The sequence below is a fragment of the Gavia stellata genome, chromosome 13 (genome assembly GCF_030936135.1).
Source record: "Gavia stellata isolate bGavSte3 chromosome 13, bGavSte3.hap2, whole genome shotgun sequence".
Lineage (NCBI taxonomy): Eukaryota > Metazoa > Chordata > Aves > Gaviiformes > Gaviidae > Gavia > Gavia stellata.
This window is the reverse complement of record NC_082606.1, coordinates 7456007-7474980: the sequence shown is the minus strand read 5'-3', so window position 1 is coordinate 7474980 and position 18974 is coordinate 7456007. Positions and strand designations below refer to the sequence as shown.

At 35.8% G+C, this 18974-nt stretch overlaps 1 protein-coding gene across 1 annotated transcript in view; it reads left to right on the top strand.

The window, feature by feature from the left end:
• Window positions 1-1072: 1072 nt before the first annotated feature.
• ENTREP2 (endosomal transmembrane epsin interactor 2) overlaps window positions 1073-18974 on the top strand; it is a 57041-nt gene continuing 39139 nt past the window's right edge. Inside the window, exons 1-2 of the mRNA XM_059824057.1 lie at window positions 1073-1171; window positions 11557-11688. Of these exons, the coding sequence (XP_059680040.1) occupies window positions 1073-1171; window positions 11557-11688 (231 nt within the window). The remainder of the gene's footprint in view (window positions 1172-11556; window positions 11689-18974) is intronic.

Genomic DNA, 18974 nt, shown 5'->3' with positions numbered 1-18974 from the left:
TATCAACTGGGAATTTTTCTGTCGAGTGAGGCTTAGGTTGGTGAAGAGGGAAACTATTCAAATTCTTGTTTTTCATTTGAAAAACACTAGAACAGATCCAACCATTTTTGATTTAAATATTTGTAGCATATGCATTGAGGGAAGATAACATCTTGTGAGAACAGTGACCAGAAAGGTTGTAAACGATAGGCATGTGTACGGAAAAAAGATGCAACAGAATTTCTTACTACTATCAGATAACTCAATAGGAGTATGAGTGTTACATAGCAACATGAGCAATGATTGTTTAAGGTGGCCTTATACTGAGCACATCTTTACTCTTGGCCTCTTACTGCTTGTGCCTTTCTTCCATTTCCCTGCATACTGAGTTCCCTACATACTGAGTTTTCTGTCTGCCCACACTGGGCCAGGTTTTTTATGTTTAAAGCAATAAAATGATAGTTAAGCTGATGCAATCAAGTTAATGATTGTTTTTACATATTTTGAAAAGAGGAGAAAGGAGTAATTAAAACAATGGGTAGTTGATATGGAGGATGCTGCTTAGATTGTAATTCTTGTTTAAAAACCAAGTAGTTATATATATCCAGAATTTTAATCACCTTTTTTCCCCCAACTTGTACAAACTCATGATACATGATATTCACAAATACTTTTGCTCTTTAAGATACCCATATCCTCATCAAAAGGGATTTAAATTGTTTCAAGACTACTTTTCATTATAAAAATAGTTGTTTCAAATCTTACTTGTTAATAATGCTCATTCATAAAACCCATTAAATTTTCACAGTGTGTAATAAAAGTGAGAGATAAATGGTTGATTTTGAAATGGCTGTAGGAAAATAGATGATAGTCAAGTCTAGTTTTGATTTTGCTTTTTCTTTTAGTGTGAGACTCAGGATGTTGTCAGATTAAATAATACTCTACTTTGTTCTTTAAAATGTATTAAAGTTACCATCCATGTAATTGTATGACAGGCTGGAAGTTCTTGAACATCTAAATGGTATTTTTTCTTGTTTGCGTCTTGCAGTGAATAATAATAGGCTGTTTGGTTTTTTCCCAGATAACCTTTTTCATGCTGCTGTCTGCAGTGTGCGTAATGCTGAACTTGGCTGGTTCCATTCTCTCTTGTCAGAACGCTCAGCTGGTAAAGTCCCTGGAAGGATGTCAGTTGGTGAGTAATAAAAAACAAGTCTTTTATAAAGGGCAATTGATTTTATTTTTCATTTGTTTGATTTTTTACACATATACTTTTAATTTTCAAAACAGTATGTGTTCAGTAGAGCCATCTATAGGCATTAAGACATGAAAAAACATGTTGGGAAAAGTTTGAGAGTTAAAGTGCTAATGTATTTCCAGTGCTTTGTCACCTCAAAAAGTAAGTTGTAATATTAGAAAGACTTGCTTCTTAGTGTTACGATACAAATGATGCTTAAACAGAATAGGTGGAATACAGGCCACATCAAAACAATGCAGTGATTACCATTTGATGTCAGCAGTATCAAGATTTCATCTAATAGCTCCTTACACAGCCAGTGTATTTCACATATGTACTGATAGTAATGTTTTGGTATGATAGTAATGTTTTAGTATGTGTATGTTAATATTTTATTTGCCAACCTAAATTAGTTCTTTTTTTTTAATTTCCAAAGCAAATGTATGTTACTTATGTTAAATAAAATACAGAATAATAAAAATTATCGTGATGTGGCATGTTCTAAATTATTAAAAGGTACAGTATACCTAAAGTCTTTATGTTTTTATCTCATGAAAAAAGTGCATATACATTGAACTTTAATATATTTTCTGACATAAACTAACAAAGATGTCTACAGAACTAAACTCTTGTCTGAAATCTCTGATTTAAAGTAAATAAAACAGTGATTCTCCCCCCCCCCCCCCCCCCCCCCCCAAAAAAAAAATAATTCTGGAAACAAATTACATTAAATTGTAAGATTGACAAATGGACTGGAGAATGTTTATGGATATGCATCAGTGCTCTTTTTAGTATAATCTGGCTGTCAGTAAACCAATCAAACTGTTTAAACTGTATGAGTATGCACTTACAGGATTCATTAAGTGTTAGGAATGTGTGCACGTATGCACCCCAAGACATTGATTTGAATGGTAAAGAGAAAAGACATTTTTCTCTCTAATGCCAACAGACAACTCCACAAAATGCTTGTGCACCTCTTCTATTCAGCCATTGTTTTCTTCCTTTGTTCTAAGGTTTTTGTCCAGTAAAACTTTTCAGGCTTCCGTTTGCACACAATATATTTCATAAAACTGAGTTAAAACAATATAAAATGTTTCGGCAAAATTTCAAAAGGCACATGAAAAATACAGAACAGGAAACCATTTGAGTGTGACCGGTCGCATGCCTTCACCTTGTTTAGTCAGCTTTTAAACCTGTGTTCTGTTTTCCTATCACCCATACTGTTTCAGAGGGGTGTGTCTGCAGCTCCATCAGTTAGGTAGTCTGGAAAAGCTTGGGTATTCCACTGAGCTTCCTACTGCGTTTGCGATTTCCATGTGTGATTGGGGTAAAGGCTTTATAGACCCAGATGGATGGAGCCAGACAGCTGACTCAGTGGAAAACCAGCAGTGACCCAAAGAGAGGAAGGAAGGGTTTTCCCTATAAAATATTTGATCTGGGAAACTTGATAAATTTTCTGGTTCTCATTTTGATGGGGACTTGGAGTTGTGCTGCAGAGCTGGAAAAATCAACTGGTGGAACATGAGGCTGTTGTAAAATGTATGTTGTACTTTGGAGTGCTATGGGAAAATAGCTTTTTTGTTGGGTTTGTTGGTTTTTATTCATGAAAAAGAGAAGTATCATAGGTATTTTTTGTGGATGGTCTTTGAAGTGAGTCTTACTGATTTGTTTTGAGATCCTTGCTTTGACATGAGGACTATTTATGAGGGACTGCATTTAAATCAACTTCCCATGAAGACTTCCAAAAATGGCTTCGTATCTGCATGGAAGAAAGAATAAATACTCTTTCAAAATGAATGCTTTCCTTACTATATAATGCAACTATGTAACTATATTAGGTGACCTATCTGCTATAATTTTCAAACACAGTATTTCGACCTGGAGCATCATTGTACTGAGTATCTTAGGCTTGGGTCTAGACATCCTGCTCTGCTGGTTGATACGTGGTGTTCCGTATTCTCAAGCAATGCCATCTTGCTACATCTCTCATGTAGGATAGTATCAAAGCCCTAAAGAAAAAAAAGGAAGGAACATTGGAATTTTGGAAACATGAGTTTACCTCGTCCTTGCTCAATAGCTCATTGTTTGATTTGTTGGCAAAATCCCTTAGAATTTCTGTACTGTTTGACACATAAAGTATTTCAGAACCAACATATTCTTAACTACTTCCTGGTTTTTACATTTAATTGGCTATAATAATAAATGAAAAAAATGTGTGTATGTATATATGGCTGAGGGGAGCCATCTGTACTTGTGTGCGCAGTCTTTCACCTCTGACTCGGTAGTAACCAGTGTCATTACTGACATGGTTTTGGCAGATATCCAGTAAGCTGTGTGAATAGAATTTAAACAGCAAATCCTCTTCCAGATGGAGAGGAATGCATGTAGCAAGAACAGTGCCATTGGTGCTGTCGCGGCTTAGCGCATGCATGGGTCTTGCTGTGTGTGTTATGCCTGCTTTTCCGTTAGCAAACATGTCTACTCAGCAAAGCCTACTGAAAAATCCCTACGCCTACAATTCAGTTGCTTACTCAGACAACTGTTAACTGTGATTATATATGTGCTTGTTGGAGTCTATGTTTAAACATGTTGACAGTATTTATCATTTAGTAATACCACCTAGCCGTATGTGATCTCTGTTCTGGGATGTATTGTGATAATGTGTTTGTGTTAGGATTTGTCATAGGCCTTTGCACCAAGCAGAAGGACTCAGGCAAATGAAAGGAAGCGTTTTAATTTCTCCTGAGACAAGCTATAATAGAGGTGTAGGACAAAAGGAAGAAAATCAAGTTAATGAGGATCAACAGAGTGGCATTGCAGGGACAGAAAGTTGAAATAAGCAAAGTTCTGCTTAATTAGCACATTGATAGACAAAGAAAGCATTGGCTTCAGCCAGTCATTAGATGTTCACTACCAAGAAAAAGACCTAAGTCAACAGAAAGTCTTTTTAGTCTTTTAAATGTTCTTTTCAGTGACCTCTCTTCTGGTTATGAACCCCATTTCTCTTCTTCAGTTTTGCTCAGAATCACCACCTCTAATAGGAAAACTAATGCTGCAGTAATAAGCAGCGTCTGAGCTGTGAAGTTAAATTCTCAGATCATTGATGAAAATTAAAAGGAATAAGTTCATTTTGGCTAAAGTGAAATTTAGGAGGAAAAAAAAAAAAAAACCTGGTTCAGGAGGAATTGCTTTGGTTTTTTCCCCATTGGCTTTTTGAAAAAAATTGTGTTTTGCTTGTTTGGGATGTTTTCTACTTAGAAATATAATGCTGTTTCAAGATATCCTAGATTTTGTGATTTTCATGGGACCACATTTGATCTGAACTTTAAAATAGCCTTGGGTTGTTTAACAGTAAGATTATAGAATAAATAAGATCATAGAATCATTTAGGTTGGAAAAGACCTTTAAGATCATCAAGTTCAACTGTAAGCCTAACCCTGCCAAGTCCACCACTAAACCATGTCCCTAAGCGCCACATCTACACATCTTTTAAATACCTCCAGGGATGGCCACTCAACCACTTTCCTGGGCAGCCTGTTCCAGTGCTTGACAACCTTTCAGTGAAGAAATTTTTCCTCATATCCAGTCTAATCCTCCCCTGGTGCAACTTGAGGCCATTTCCTCTTGTCCTATGGGTTGTTACTTGGGAGACGAGACCAACACCCACCTCTCTGCAACCCCCTTTCAGGTAGTTGTAGAGAGCGATAAGGTCTCCCCGAGCTTCCTCTTCTCCAGACTGAACAACCCCAGTTCCCTCAGCCGCTCCTCATAAGACTTGCGCACCAGACCCTTCACCAGCTTCGTTGCCCTTCTTTGGATACACTGTATATTTGCCCCCCCTTCTTCCGTCCTTTGACTTGCTTTCTCTAGTTGTCTTATAATCAACAGTGAGAAAAAGGCGTCATATGAAACAAATGCTTTCAGTGGGCAGGCAGAGGGTTCGCAGGTGGAAGCAGGCTTTGTCCTTGGGTAGGCATTTTGGGATTAAGAGGTTTGGTGGGTGGGCGTGTAGGAACTTCCTGAGGACGTGCTTTCCCCATTCGTTCTCTTGTGGCAGAATTCAAAGGAAACCTTTGCTTGTTTCTCCAGGTTAATGGAAGATTGTCACTTAAGCAAGAATGCTGCAAATAGTGGTTTGTATTTTCTCCAGAGCCCAGTGTACTTGGCTAGTAAATTAAAAGGCAACAGTTATGTTTCACTTGTACTAACATGAGCTTTTTGTTCCTGCTACAGATAGAATGTGCAAATTTTTCTCTAGACTAATGAAACGCTGAGCTGGCAAAAGAAGAGAAAACAAATGTTCAAACTGCTAGTTTCAGTTTTCAGACCATGATGAAATACTAACTAGCCTTGCCAGAGTGTGTTGTACTAGATGAGGGCAATTTAATTTCATTGTGACTGTTCATCATATCATAATTGTTTCAAAAAAATAGTTACTTCTGCCCAGACCTTACTTTTCAGATTTTCCTTACTCAGAATCACATTTCAGTCAGGGTGGGGACTTGCACATGAATACATTATGTTGCCATGTTGAAGTGCAATTCAAACAGAAGAAACGTAAGAAATTCTAGAGTTCTGTTCTTGTAGACCACTCACTGGGAGAGATGCACTGCAGTGAACTACACTGCTTTATGATTAAGTGCAGGATTTTACTCACAATTTGGTGAGGTATTATGTTGAACATATTTAATTATTTTGTACTGTTTTTACTCAAAAAGGAAAAATACCAGTTTCTTAACAACTTGTTCTAAGCTTATATTTCATGTTAATTCCTTAGATGGCTCACTTCAGTGTTGTAGATCTGTGCCGATCTGGACTATGTGACTTGGGTGTACATTATCAGAGAGCTCTAAATCCTTTGATTGCCTTCTAGGATGCAAATTTACTTTACGGCGGTGCAGTTCTAGACGTCAAAATCCAGCTTTTGTAGTCATGCAGTTTGAGATGTAGTTAACATCCCATATAACTGTACCAGGCAAAAATATACTACTAAATTTCCAAGCACAGTACGGTAAAAAAGTCAAATTCAGAATAAATTCTGTTTTACTTGTAGTATTTCTGACAACTCATTCACGCTGAATGTATGGTTTTAAAAGTGATAATAGTATCTACTGTATTGTGGAGTTTAAATTCAGAAGCGTTTCACATGTAGGGTAGTTGTTTGAAGAAAAAGAATGAGAGACAAGGGTCTTATTTTGCTTTAAACGCTGGGGATTTATTGTAGATTCCATAATATATGTTTTTGTGTGAATATGAAAAATGTGCTCACCGTGTGTTAGCATTTTGAATGTGTAAATTGTTAATTTAGTATTTGTGCTCTTTATCCTGCAGCTTAGCAACACACAACACTGAGGAACAAAAAAATACCAGTGGCTTTAACGGCTTGTCATGAAAATGTAATCGGAATTTTTTTCCCATGCTTAGTTGTAGATCCTGCAGTCAAAACCTCAAGATATTGCTTTAAGTCAGTGAGAGTAGGATGCGCAGAGCAGTTACATACTCAAGCTGTTAATGAATGTGTGTATGAGAAACAACATTTCTGTCTTACAAATTTCTTTTTCAAAAAATTAATCTCTAAAAATTGTGCGTAACATACGTGCATAGAGCAATTTGTATATTTTAATTTATATTCTGTTACTGCACAAGATAGAATTTTGTTAGTGATGTTGTATTTCTTAGTCTTTATTTGTCTTTACTGGGTATACCTATCTTATTGTAAGTTGCTTATTCATTTAAAAATAAATGCTCTCATTTTAAACAAATTTACAGCTGCTTGTTATTCAGAAAAGTAGTGATAGTGTCTATCTCTGTATAGAAAGATTGCTTATAATTTATTTTTCAGTTGTACAGCTGAAGTTGTCCTATGGTTATAGTAACATATAAAGGAAGACTCCTTTTATGTTCAGCTGGAATAGACAAAGCAAGGAAAAGCAAAGCAAGTGCAGGTTCACATAAAGATAAATGGCATAGCCCAATTCCAGAACTGAGGTTTCTTTGTGTTCCATTTTGTGCTGTAGCTATGTTCAATTCTGTGCATATTGGAAAAACAGTTTTTAATATTCCAGGAAAATATATGTACTTTTTTTGTGTGTTCTTATTCACTTGTAATTTTTTTCTCTTGATATTTCCCTACCACTCTATGCCTTACTGGATCGTCCTGCTCTTTCTCTTTGCATAAACTGCTATAATTGACGAAAGTTCCTTCCCATAACATACCAGTGAGGCTTTCTTGCACTTCACTGACTTGTTTTCAACTTTTGAACTTTTATATTTTGTTTTGAAATTTTGTCCTGCTGTTTTTATGTTCCCTATAAAAAACCCTGAAGTTGATTTAGAAGAAAAACTAAAATCTATTACTACTTTTACTAGAAGTTTTAAATTTCTAATAGGGGAAGGGTAGAATGCAAAATAACACTGTTACTTCATCCTTAACTTACCCTTTTTGGTGAGAACGTGTGTGCACTCAGCAGTAATTTCTTCTTTGTTAAGACACCTTTAGGCGTCTTACGCAGAATTTGATTAACTGATACAGGTGAAAAAAGTCTGGTCTGCGCACATTTTTTGTTACTTTACTGTAACGTAGGGGGCTGTGTGTGTATGTATTTTTAGCAAGTCTGAAGTTCTCTGTGTTCTTTGTTGTTGTGGGATCCTTTCCTTTTTGGATCCTCTCTCTGCTACATGGAAGTCAGTTTTTAATGGTTTTTATCACTTTTGAAGTAACAGTACTGCTTTTTGGCAAGACAAAATAAACTTAAAAGACAATTTATGCATGTAGGCAGCTCAGGCTGATGTTTGATATCTTAAATATGGTTTGGATAAGGGTGTACTGTGCAACTGTCATAAATATGAAAGTACACAAACTATACTGTGATTACTGACTATGCTTACTAGCATGAGTAAGAGTCTCAAAGTGGAACACAAATACATACAGGAAAACTGACGGTGGGGAGTATGTGCAGGGGATGAAGGGAATGATCCTTTATTCTTGAGCTCTGCCAACCAAAAAGAGATTTAAACACAGCAGAGAGAGGAGAAAGAACACAGTTTTGGAGGCACTGCTGATGTAATTGTGACCGAGGCTGGCAAACACGAGCCCTGCAGCTGGAAGGAGTAATCCCAACTCCTTCTCCCTGTACCGATGTAGCTCAATTGTTTGTCCCACTGTCTGTGTTTATGAAGCCACACAGTGAATGGCATTTGAGGTCTGATCTGGACTAAAAATAAAGCACTCCCACACAAAATGAGCAAAGTTAGTTTTGACAATGTTTAGGTCACGGCATAGCTGTACGAATTCTTGCACAAGTGTGAGACAGCAGTAGGGCAGGGATGAGCATTCTGGAGCACAAGGGCTCAAAACTGCTTTCAGTTGCTGTATTGTTGAAAGCATGAATGTAATGACATGCTCAGCCTTCTGTATTGCTCCCCGTTACAAAAAGAAAAGTTAGCAAAGATGTCACTTCACAAACATGAAGGAAAAGGTTCACAATGGCTCTCCAAAAATGCACGTGTAAGATTAAAAGAGAGTTTTGTTTTGCAGTCTGGTTGCAAATCTTAGGTGTTTTATGAATATGGTATGATTTTTAAGATGTCCCTATGTTTTGCAGGAACTTTCATGTAAACAATTCTCTTTTAACTATTGTTAAGAATTGAATTAAAGGGAGAGTTAGGGGGCAGTACAAAGTTATGGAACATCTTTCAGAATGAATCAAGAATCTCTCATAGATGGGGAATCTTGACTTTCTCTTCTTGGCCTTTTTTCCCATGACACCTGTTCATTACATGAGATAAATTTCGACTTGAGATCTGTATTTCATATTAGAAATGTCAGATACATCCCATCATGAGTCAGTGACTATCTTCCATTGAACAGGAGCAGCATGAATTGGAGAATAAACAATCTTGCAGTAGATAACTTTGTCTGAAGTCCATTTTCCTCATCATGAAATTCTTTAGCAGCTGAAGACTATATTGCTGTGCTCTATGCCTGCTGCTGGTATAGCAGGTGTGCTGTGGCATTCTGGCCACTGAATTTGACACAGCTCTAAACTCAGAGTGTAAGTTTCAAACTTGCTCTGTAGCATTTATCTAACAGTTGACACCATTTCCAGAGAGGTTCAGGAGCAAGACCTCCCCAGTGGCGTTTAGAGCTTTGTGTTTTCCATTGATTTGAAGAGCTGAGGTTATCCGATCATAAACCTAAACCATCCAGGTGGGTTTTGCTTAGATCTTTCACTTTTTAAAAGAAGCTATTAAAAGATTACAGGAATTGGAAAAAACTACGGTCTGAAATTGTTAAAGCAGCTTTGTGAATTAAATTGTATGCTAATTAGAAATAAACAACACAACTATTATAAAGGTGCTCAAACTATATTTTTTTCATTCTTTCTTTTACAGTGTCTATGGCTTAGGGTATGACCAGTCTCCATGACTTGCCACAGACAATTATTTCCAGTGCTACCTATATAGGGAATGGTATAACTTAGATACCTACATTTTCTTAAAGCCTTTTTACAAATGATACTGGCTAGAGGGCAATCTGGAGTCTCAGGAATTGAAGCCCACTGAGATAGCATTCTACCCTGAGCATGTCTTTATCACTGTATGTGGCAAGCATTCATTCATCTGCATCTATCTGGTAAAGTTTGTTATGTTTTTTTTTTTTAACGGACTCTTATTTCTGCTCTTCCAACTGCTGTTCTGGTCACCAGCATGTAAGCAGAGAGTACTAGATAAGCCTGACAGGGGTGACAGTAAAAAATACATATATTTAAATAAGTAGTTATTAAGATTATGTGAACAATTTAAACATTCTTCAAGGTCTTAAGCAGTAAGAAAATATTCTGTTAAAATTATTCTACATATAAGACTGTGCGAGGTAATTCTACAAGGAATGCTGCTATCCATCTTTGTTCAGGAAATTGGCAACATCCTAGGGAGAATTTGAATTAAAAATAGTAAATGCATACTTGCATTAGGAAATTTTTGGGGGATTTGTGTCTGGAATTTTTTTTGTTTCTGGTAAAAGAGTAAGTAACGTGGTGGTTCAGATCTCACCACCCAGCCACTGTGCTTTCATCTTTACTTGGAGGAATACAGGACTGATTGAGTATGCCTGAATGGTACATTGAATCTTTCATTCTTTACATGAAAAGCCATGGAAGTTTCTCATGAGTGTCATTCTTACTACTGATTATTGGAGTACAGAAACCTGGAATTTGGTATTTTTAAACTCATAGTTCAAGGAACTCCCATGTGATACTAATTACTTGTCTCAATACTAACCCAGATTGAATTGCAGCTAGTGACCTGGAGAAGTAAGTTATTGTATCCCATTGTTAGCCCCTTAAATAATCTGCAAAAATGGGAATGGAGAAAGCACAGAAATACCCAATTGAGAAAATTTAAAGCAATGACAGTTCATATTAACAGGCTAGGTAAAAATGTGCACAGAGTTAAATTTTGGCTTAAAAAAAAGTCTTTGTTGGAAGGAAGCAGAAAAATAAACATTGCTATGGTTTTTGTTTTGGGGGTTTTTAAAGTCACTTTTGGGTTTTTGTGGTTTTTTTTTTTTTTAATGAGGAAGTCAGAATCAGTATAATGAATATTTTCATTGAGCTGAATGGGATTATTTTAGAATCACTCATAGATATCTTAACTTTAATTTACTTTTTGGGAATGATCAGGGTTCAGTACTCCTAGCAAGGCATGCTTTAATACAAGTCTTTGATGACCAGAATGCATAACACTTTTTAAAATGTAAAAACATTGAATGCGTATTGTATTCAAGACAAACTGAACATAGGAAAATAGAGAGCAAACCTTTTCCGAAGTAAAAATATATACAAGATGACATGTACCTCTTACTTCCTCCACTTTTTCTTCATGCTGTGTTCTCTTTTCTCAAGCACATGTCATGGTTTCTTTTGTAATTATTTTTCCATATATGTGTAAGTATAAGTTACATTTGTGATCATGACTGCTTCATGTATTTTCTGACTTTTTTCTATTATTTTTTTGTCTTTTTTCATTGGGTAGGATTTGATGTTTATTCGGTTGAGTTACTCTGGTTTCATCTGCCCCTGTAAAGCAATTTTTCTTTTCAAAGAGAGACCTAAATGGTAACACTATTATTTGGTATTGTATCCTCTTTCTGTATTTTACCTGGTTTTATAGCTTATATTAGCCAATGGAAGACATTCTGCTTCAGAGGATTCTACATAGAGATTTTAATTTTGCATTTAGTAGTCATTACTGTCACAATAAGTGTAAATATAATTTTTGGGAAGTGTATTTATATTGATTTATACTTTCTCAGACTTCTTTTTTTGTTTTTCCCTCCACAGATTAAATTCGACAGTGATGGTGTCTGTGTTTGCTGTGAAATGCAGCATCAAACCTCAGGCTGCAGTAATCTGGGAGAAACGCTGAAACTGAACCCTCTGCAGGAGTGCAATGTTGTGAGGCTGACCCTAAAGGTGCATTATGAGAAGAATTAATAGTTTATTTCAGTTTTAAGTAGTGAGTACTTAGCAAGACAGAAGTGTGTGATGAAAGGAGGAGTAGCAAAAAAAAAAAAAAAAAAAAAATTATCTTCATCCAACAGAATTTAGTGCTTCTATGCATGAAAATGGTTTTATGTGACACACTCAATATCTGTATTTGTATAGGTAACTATTTTGTTAGACGTTATTTAAGAAACAGAAGTTACAATTGGTTATGGCTGATGCTAGAAGGTACAAGAACAGGTATCTTTTCATGTTACTGTTCAAGAAAGCTAGAATCAAAGCTGGTGGTTGGCGTTGTTTAGTAATGTTATGTTAGACTGCAAAGAAACACAAGAGTTAGCAGAAAGATTAAGTATTTCATGATGTACTGCTAACACAAAGTATTAGCAGTATTTCAGATGGAAGTTACTTTGGGAGAGAATAGGAAGTGCTTTTTCAGGATAATGCTGGAAACATGCTTATAGACTGTTCTGTGATATTATAAGAAGTTTAAATCCTGTAGCTTTTTGTGTTACAACTACGCAGATAAAAAATTGAGAGCAAATATTAAGAATATTGTATGAGTGAGTTATATCCCAGTGTAATTGCCCACATCATTGCTTCACTTCATTGTCATCAAACTAGCAAGACATGGTGTTACATTGGCTTGGAAAACAGTAAGGAATCCATGAAAGAATTAGTCAGAGAAAAGAACCCTAGCCTCAGAGACAGATCTTGATTCATTTTAGGTTTAATTTAATGATCGACAGAACTAACTCTGCATCTGTGGCTCTCAGTTCAAAGTATGAGTAAAGTAGTGAAATTCAATGTGATAAGGATCTTAGGGCTTTAGACTATAGTGTGAGGCCTGAAAATGCTAAGTTATGTTGATGTTTGAAGCTAGATTTTGAAGTTCAGAACAGGTAGAAATTCTGCAAAAGGTATATAATAAATATCTAAATGTTCTTCAGCTTTGTTAAGAAAAATAAAAAAAAGAAAAACAACTACTAAGTAATAAGGGTCAGATAGAAATTAGAACAATTTGATATGGCCCCAAAATTAAGTAAGAGCTCTATCTCAGGTTTTAATTAGGATGTAAAGGACACTATGGGAGCAAAAACCTACTGGGTAGCAGTAAGTTAGTAAGTGGAAAAGAAACAAAACTTGACATTGCTGGTCAAAAAACAATAATTAACTGCTCTTTGGAATGCTAAATTCAGGACTGTATTCAGTGGTGCAGTTTCAGTGAAGTGTGTTACAAGAAGATAATGCAAAAAAAATAACTTCTCAGAAAGACGTTCTTCAAAGTATGACAGATGCAAAAACATGAACCTGTTGAACAGAAAAAGCTGACTTGCTGATCCTATAAAAATAAAGATTGAGGGAGCATATGGTTGCTTGCGGTAAATATGTCAGGAAGTAAACTTTAATGAGAGAGAAAAGAACTGTTTTTCTTTGGGGACATTGTCAGCATACAAAGGGAGTAGAAGCGGCATATGCTGGAAATCAGGGTGAGGTTTCTAACCAATGCAGTAATAAGAATAGAAGCACAAAATGTAATTTCTTTTAAAATATAACTCAGTCATTTATAAAAGGAATTGATGACATATCTGCTTGCACTAGCAAAGCACTGATTTAAACACAGGAGTTTCCTATGAGTGTAGTCAGAGTGCAGCTTTAACTAAGTATGTTCAGAATTTTTCATTTAAGAGAAGGTAGTTAGGAAAATATTTTTTTCAGGAAGTTTCTTAAATCTTTTTCAGTTTTAATTCTACATTTGCTTTCTATTTGGCTTTGAGAGCTCTGTATTCCTAGCTGTAAATTTAAGAACAGCATCCTACTAAGACCATAAGAAAAAAAGATTACAGCTTATTAGGTAAAAAACTGACAGTGATAAGGCTCACCTTCTTTAATTGCAATTAACAACTACAGTGTGATTTTTAAGAGAACAGGTGTTTTAGTACCAAAAGCTCAATTGTGCTCATTGTTTCGGGAGCCAGAGGGAGAGAAAGTGTCGAATACCAGAGTTAAGATTATACACCTTTATGTATAACATTATGTAGGCTTCACGCTCCTTCGCTTTATTGACGGTGGGTAAAATCTCATGTTTCACAAAGTCATCTGTGCTTTTTTCATGGTAGCAACTATGAGAGCTGCATTGTGAACAGAACAATTGTGCATGTATCACCTCTCTGATCTTGTTCCCAGTCAGTCAAACAGGACAAAGAAAAATAACAGTGGCTACCAGTCTGTGTATGCTAAATTGTGCTGGGATCATGCCTTGCATGATACTGAGTGGGTTTTCTTATAGTTGCTTTGAAAAATTTTAAAATTTTTTTTAAATTTGTTTTTGTCATCTCCGCTCTGATTTGAATCATCTCTTTATGCTCCTTTGTAAATCAATGTCTGCCTCTTCCTTTCAAACCCTGAATGAACTACCCAAACATTTTAATGGGGACACAAGCATTACCACTGTAATATCTATGATCACATGTATGTACATATATAGATAGGAGTATTGATTGCAAAAGCTGACTGAATATATGATCTATGAGATAAGTGCTAATTCCTGTGATTATTTGACTAGTGAAATTTGAGCATAAAATCGTATGTTACAGTAAAATGGACAAAAATACTGTGCCATTTCAGTGTTGTAAGCATTGGAGACTCAACCCATTTCAGGGACAGTGAATTGATGGGTTTAGAGTTTTATTTATAAGATATTATATTTATAGTCTTGTCTGCACCTTTCCAGTAAAAATAGCACAGTTGCATGATGTGACGAACTACCATTAATATCTGCAGGCACCCAAGTCTGATCCATCTGCCCTGTTTTACAATGGAGAGATTTTCTGTTTTCCACCAGAAGATGCATTTTCTACACAGTTTCCTGCATTAATAGTTCCTAAACTGCCCCTGAAAATCAGATTCCTTGCTTTCCTCTGGATACGCAGGGTCAATATTCTGTGCTGCTAAAGAATGTCGGTGTCTCAGTATCTTGATTTAACAATAACTGTGCTTCTAGAACACTCTGTGAGGAAGTTACTTGACTTAATTCAAGCCAAATCAAGGTAAAAGCAAATCCTACCTATTTATAAAATTAGTAAAAAGAGATAGAAAGGTTTATTAAGAATCAGGTGTACAGAAATGAGATGATGATCACAGATGTGATGGACTTAGGGTGCAGTTTCACTAGCATCAACTTAATCTGCTTTTCCACAGAGCTGCCACCAGCTCTGGGTGCAGTTCTGTATCTGGCTGTTTCCTGCCACTGAGTTTGCTGGTTTGCATTTAGCAGTCATGTCATCACAGAATGAATCTGTTCCATGAACTGGTCTGGTCCAGAACCCCACAGCATCTGCACTGGGCTTTTAGTGAAAACAATTTGGCACAGAGATCTACACTTTCTTCTGTCACACAGATCCACCTTTGGGATTACTGACATTCCAAGTTTTCACCTGCTAGGGAGAGTGCAGTGAAGTGCTATAGCCAAGATGCCAAAAGGAGCATCTGCTTGCCTGTTCCTTCCAAGTCATCTCTTTCAACAGGGAAGTTCACTCTTAGGTTGAATTCAGCTGGTGTGAAACTAGGCTTGGCGTCAGCTACTTTATCTGCTGAACTTCATATCCCATACAAACAATATCAGTAACTCATGTAAATCAAGATGAATACTTCAAAGAAATGTGTTTGCAAGGCTCGTGTGCGTACCTCACTATTCATTCTTGCCAATTGACTGATAGGACCAGTTTCATAAATGTGAATGATAATGGATTCAGGTGAACTCTAGTTTAAGGAGACTGTGTGTTTATAATCAAAGATATATGATGGTTTTACAAATGTAGAAGAGGATACTGTTATACAAGGAAATTTTCCTCAGGACATTCCTTTTAATATTTAATAATTTTTGAGAAAATAATTTTTATGTGATGAAATATTAGAAATAATTTGTCCTCTTCTACTTAAATTTTATACAGACTTACTTTTGTCTTACGAACTTAAGTGAAGAGGAAAAGGTAACATTATTCTTACAGTAAAGAGATAACTTTTTTACTCACAGTAAAATTCCTAAAAGCAAAATACAAGCTGAAGCTATGGCAAAATGTTTTCTCTTATTGATATCTAGACTGCCTTACCTTACAATTAATTGAATCTTACAGAACTTGGTATTTTAAAATCTTAAAAGGTCCAACATATGAAATCTCTTGGGTAAAACATAAAAGGCTCCTTATTTAAATATCTGAAAAACAGTCACTTGAGATAAATTGTGTGCCAGAACTAATAGATTTTGTGCAAATAACACTTTGTAACTTTACCTTATCTTGTGCTTGGAAGCAAAGTAGTATTTTTTCACTTTGTGAGGAGGACTTCAATTGAGCTCATTTTGCTCCTACCTTCTGTCCAAACAAGAGAGGAGTGATTCTAATGCATAAAGTAGAAGTTTATGGCCAAAGATGCCAGGCTTTATATACGACTAAGGGAACTGTGAAACAGGACAGGAGCACAAACCTGTTATGAGTAGGCTTGAATTAATTAAAGAGCTGGAGCTTCATTGGAAAAGTTCTTAGAGGCTCTCAAATTGATGAAGATTTAAAAGCAGTGTATTACATAAAACAGCCAGTCAATTTAGCCAAGGTGTTATCAGCAGTGTATTACTTTCTTGGCTGTCTCTCAGTCATCTGATACTGCTGTGCAAGTTGACTTTTATTCAGGTAAAACCAGAAAAACCACAGGAAGGTAAATCTTTTTTATACATACACCCACATATATGTATGTAAATAAACACACAGAGAGTTATAAAACCGTATCATCTCTGGATTACGTTGCTGATTATACCTCAGGCAACAACCTAAGTCTTTTCCAAGATGAGACCAGTACAAATGAGATGCCTTTTTTTAACAGCGTTACCTCAAAGTGAGCATAAAATGCTGACCTAGTAGTCTGCACTGAATGTGTTGGCTTGTAGATGAAATTTTAAGGACTAGTTTTTCTTGTGATGTTAATTAAAGTACGAGGACTGAATTTTCCTGACAGCTTTCATCTGTGGAAATTATTCCTTCTTGCTAAGTTCAGAATATCCTGAACTTACTAGGCATGTGTGCAACAAAGCTTATCTTCTTGAGATTGTGTTTTGAGAGGATGAAGTGAGGTATTTAGAAGGTTGAATTATTTTGTAATGTATTAGTACTGTCTGGTATTTGCATGTAAGAGGAGAATGTGATGCTGCTTCCATTTAGTAATAATCCAGGAGGGTATTTTTAATTACAGTAGCAGCTTACACAGCCCAGAATACCTGCAGTCATGGATGCTAACTTATGAATTTGCTATTTAAATAAATGCTTCCTACTTGAAGTACTTCTGTAGAATGGTTTTGTGACTATACACGCTGGGGGAAAAGCTGATTCCCCCCTCTATTTTCAGCATAAATATTTGGTTTGGAGCTGCTAAAATTAAAGTACAGTATAAATAGTAAATGTCTTTTTCAGGTTACTGATTCCATTAATTAGTTTGTAAGCTAGGCATCATTATTAGAGAGTTATGTAACTCGGGGTCCTTGCAGTCTTCTGTGTGAATCTTTACTCTCCTCTCCTTTGAATCCAAATTTATTGTTACTTAGTTTCCTGATGACCAAGCCTACCTATATGTTTAATTTTTTTTTTCCATTCAGAAGAACATGCTTTCACTTGCAAAACAGAGGAGCATGACTCCTAACCATGTTCTTTGGAGTCATCAAAACAGACTTTCCTCAGATTTGCTGTATGACCAAATGCAAAATAATTAATTTTGCTGAATGACTTACCTAAAAGACTTCATAATCTGCTTAAAATTGGATAAAGCTCTGTGTGGAATAAGTAACTTCCTATCAGATTTTTAAATGCTGGAGTTGTTTCATGTTCCTTAATAAGTAACTGAAAATATTCTCTATGCTCAGAGTGTATTTACCATTCTAGATACCATCAAAAATAGAGTGGTTCAGTGTGGGCTTTGTAGTCTGAATAGTTGAGCTACAAGTATTCCAAACTTCTAACTAACAGTTGTGTAGCAGACACAGTCTGCTCATACTTTTCCTTCCTCGTGAATGTTTTTGTTCCTAGCTTAGGCAATGAGTGAATACAGTTGTGAACTTCTCTCATGGCTGAAAAGCTGCCTCTTTGAATGACTGGAATCTGTTTATTATGTACTTGTCCAGTTATTTTATGGAACCTTAGTCTTTCAGGACTCTCTAACTAACATATCTCCAGTACTAAATTTAACGTAGACACTTGAGTTGATGAGAGATATAGAAAACTGGCATCCATCAGAGAAGACCTTTTGGAGTTTATTTTTCTTAAGTAGCAGCTGTGAACTGCTTCCTTAAAAATATAGTAAATATTTTAGAACCTTATAAAATAGTGTACTATATTGTACTTTCATACCTTAAATCTATTTTTATGAAGTATTGGCCCTTTCCCCGTTTACAGTTCAATGTGTGTTTGAGACCCGTATGGTTCAGAATTGATTCTTTGTAAGCAAAGACAGTCTTCCTAGTATTAGAGCAGCTATTTTTTCTGGTTTTTTTTTTTCCAGACATATCCAGTTAGAACAACTGAAGTTATAATTTGAGTTAAAAGGATTGTTGTCCTTGGATTCATGAATAAAAGAGGTACACAGACACTAATTTCATGGGTGAAAAAGCTTTACTGCTCATTATTTCTTTCAGGTTGTAGTAGTATAAGAAATGAAGCACCGTGATTGAAGTCAATCAAGGAGAAAAAAAATCATCTTCACAGAATTGCAGAAGTGAAGCTGGTTTTATCCCTTGATCAGTGTGGATGTTTAGATCCATGTGTTCAGGGCTACTGATTACAGAGTGTTCTTTTTACACACATCAGCAAGCTTATTTTACTCCTTTTATTGTATATCGACTGAGCTCTCAAAAGTGCAAAGGGATTTAAGAGCCTCAAAGACTATGAACCTTTTATTTCCACAGGAAAACAATCTTCTGAGCCAGCAAAATGTGAGTTCATTGTAAAGAGAGTTGCCAGTTCAATATTGTTGCACAGGTTAGAACTCTTAAGAACTACTGTGCTGTGTAGCTTATGTTTTTGGTAATACGAACATAAGTAACACATTTCACAAAAAATAATAAATATTTTAAATGTTGTAAATAAAAATGTTGAGACAGAGAAGTAAGTGGGGACAAGAAGCATTCATCTGTTACCTTCTAGAGCAAAATAGGTTTAAATACAGTTTCTCAATTCTGTGTAAGCAGCACAGCTGGATAATTTTTTATGTAATAT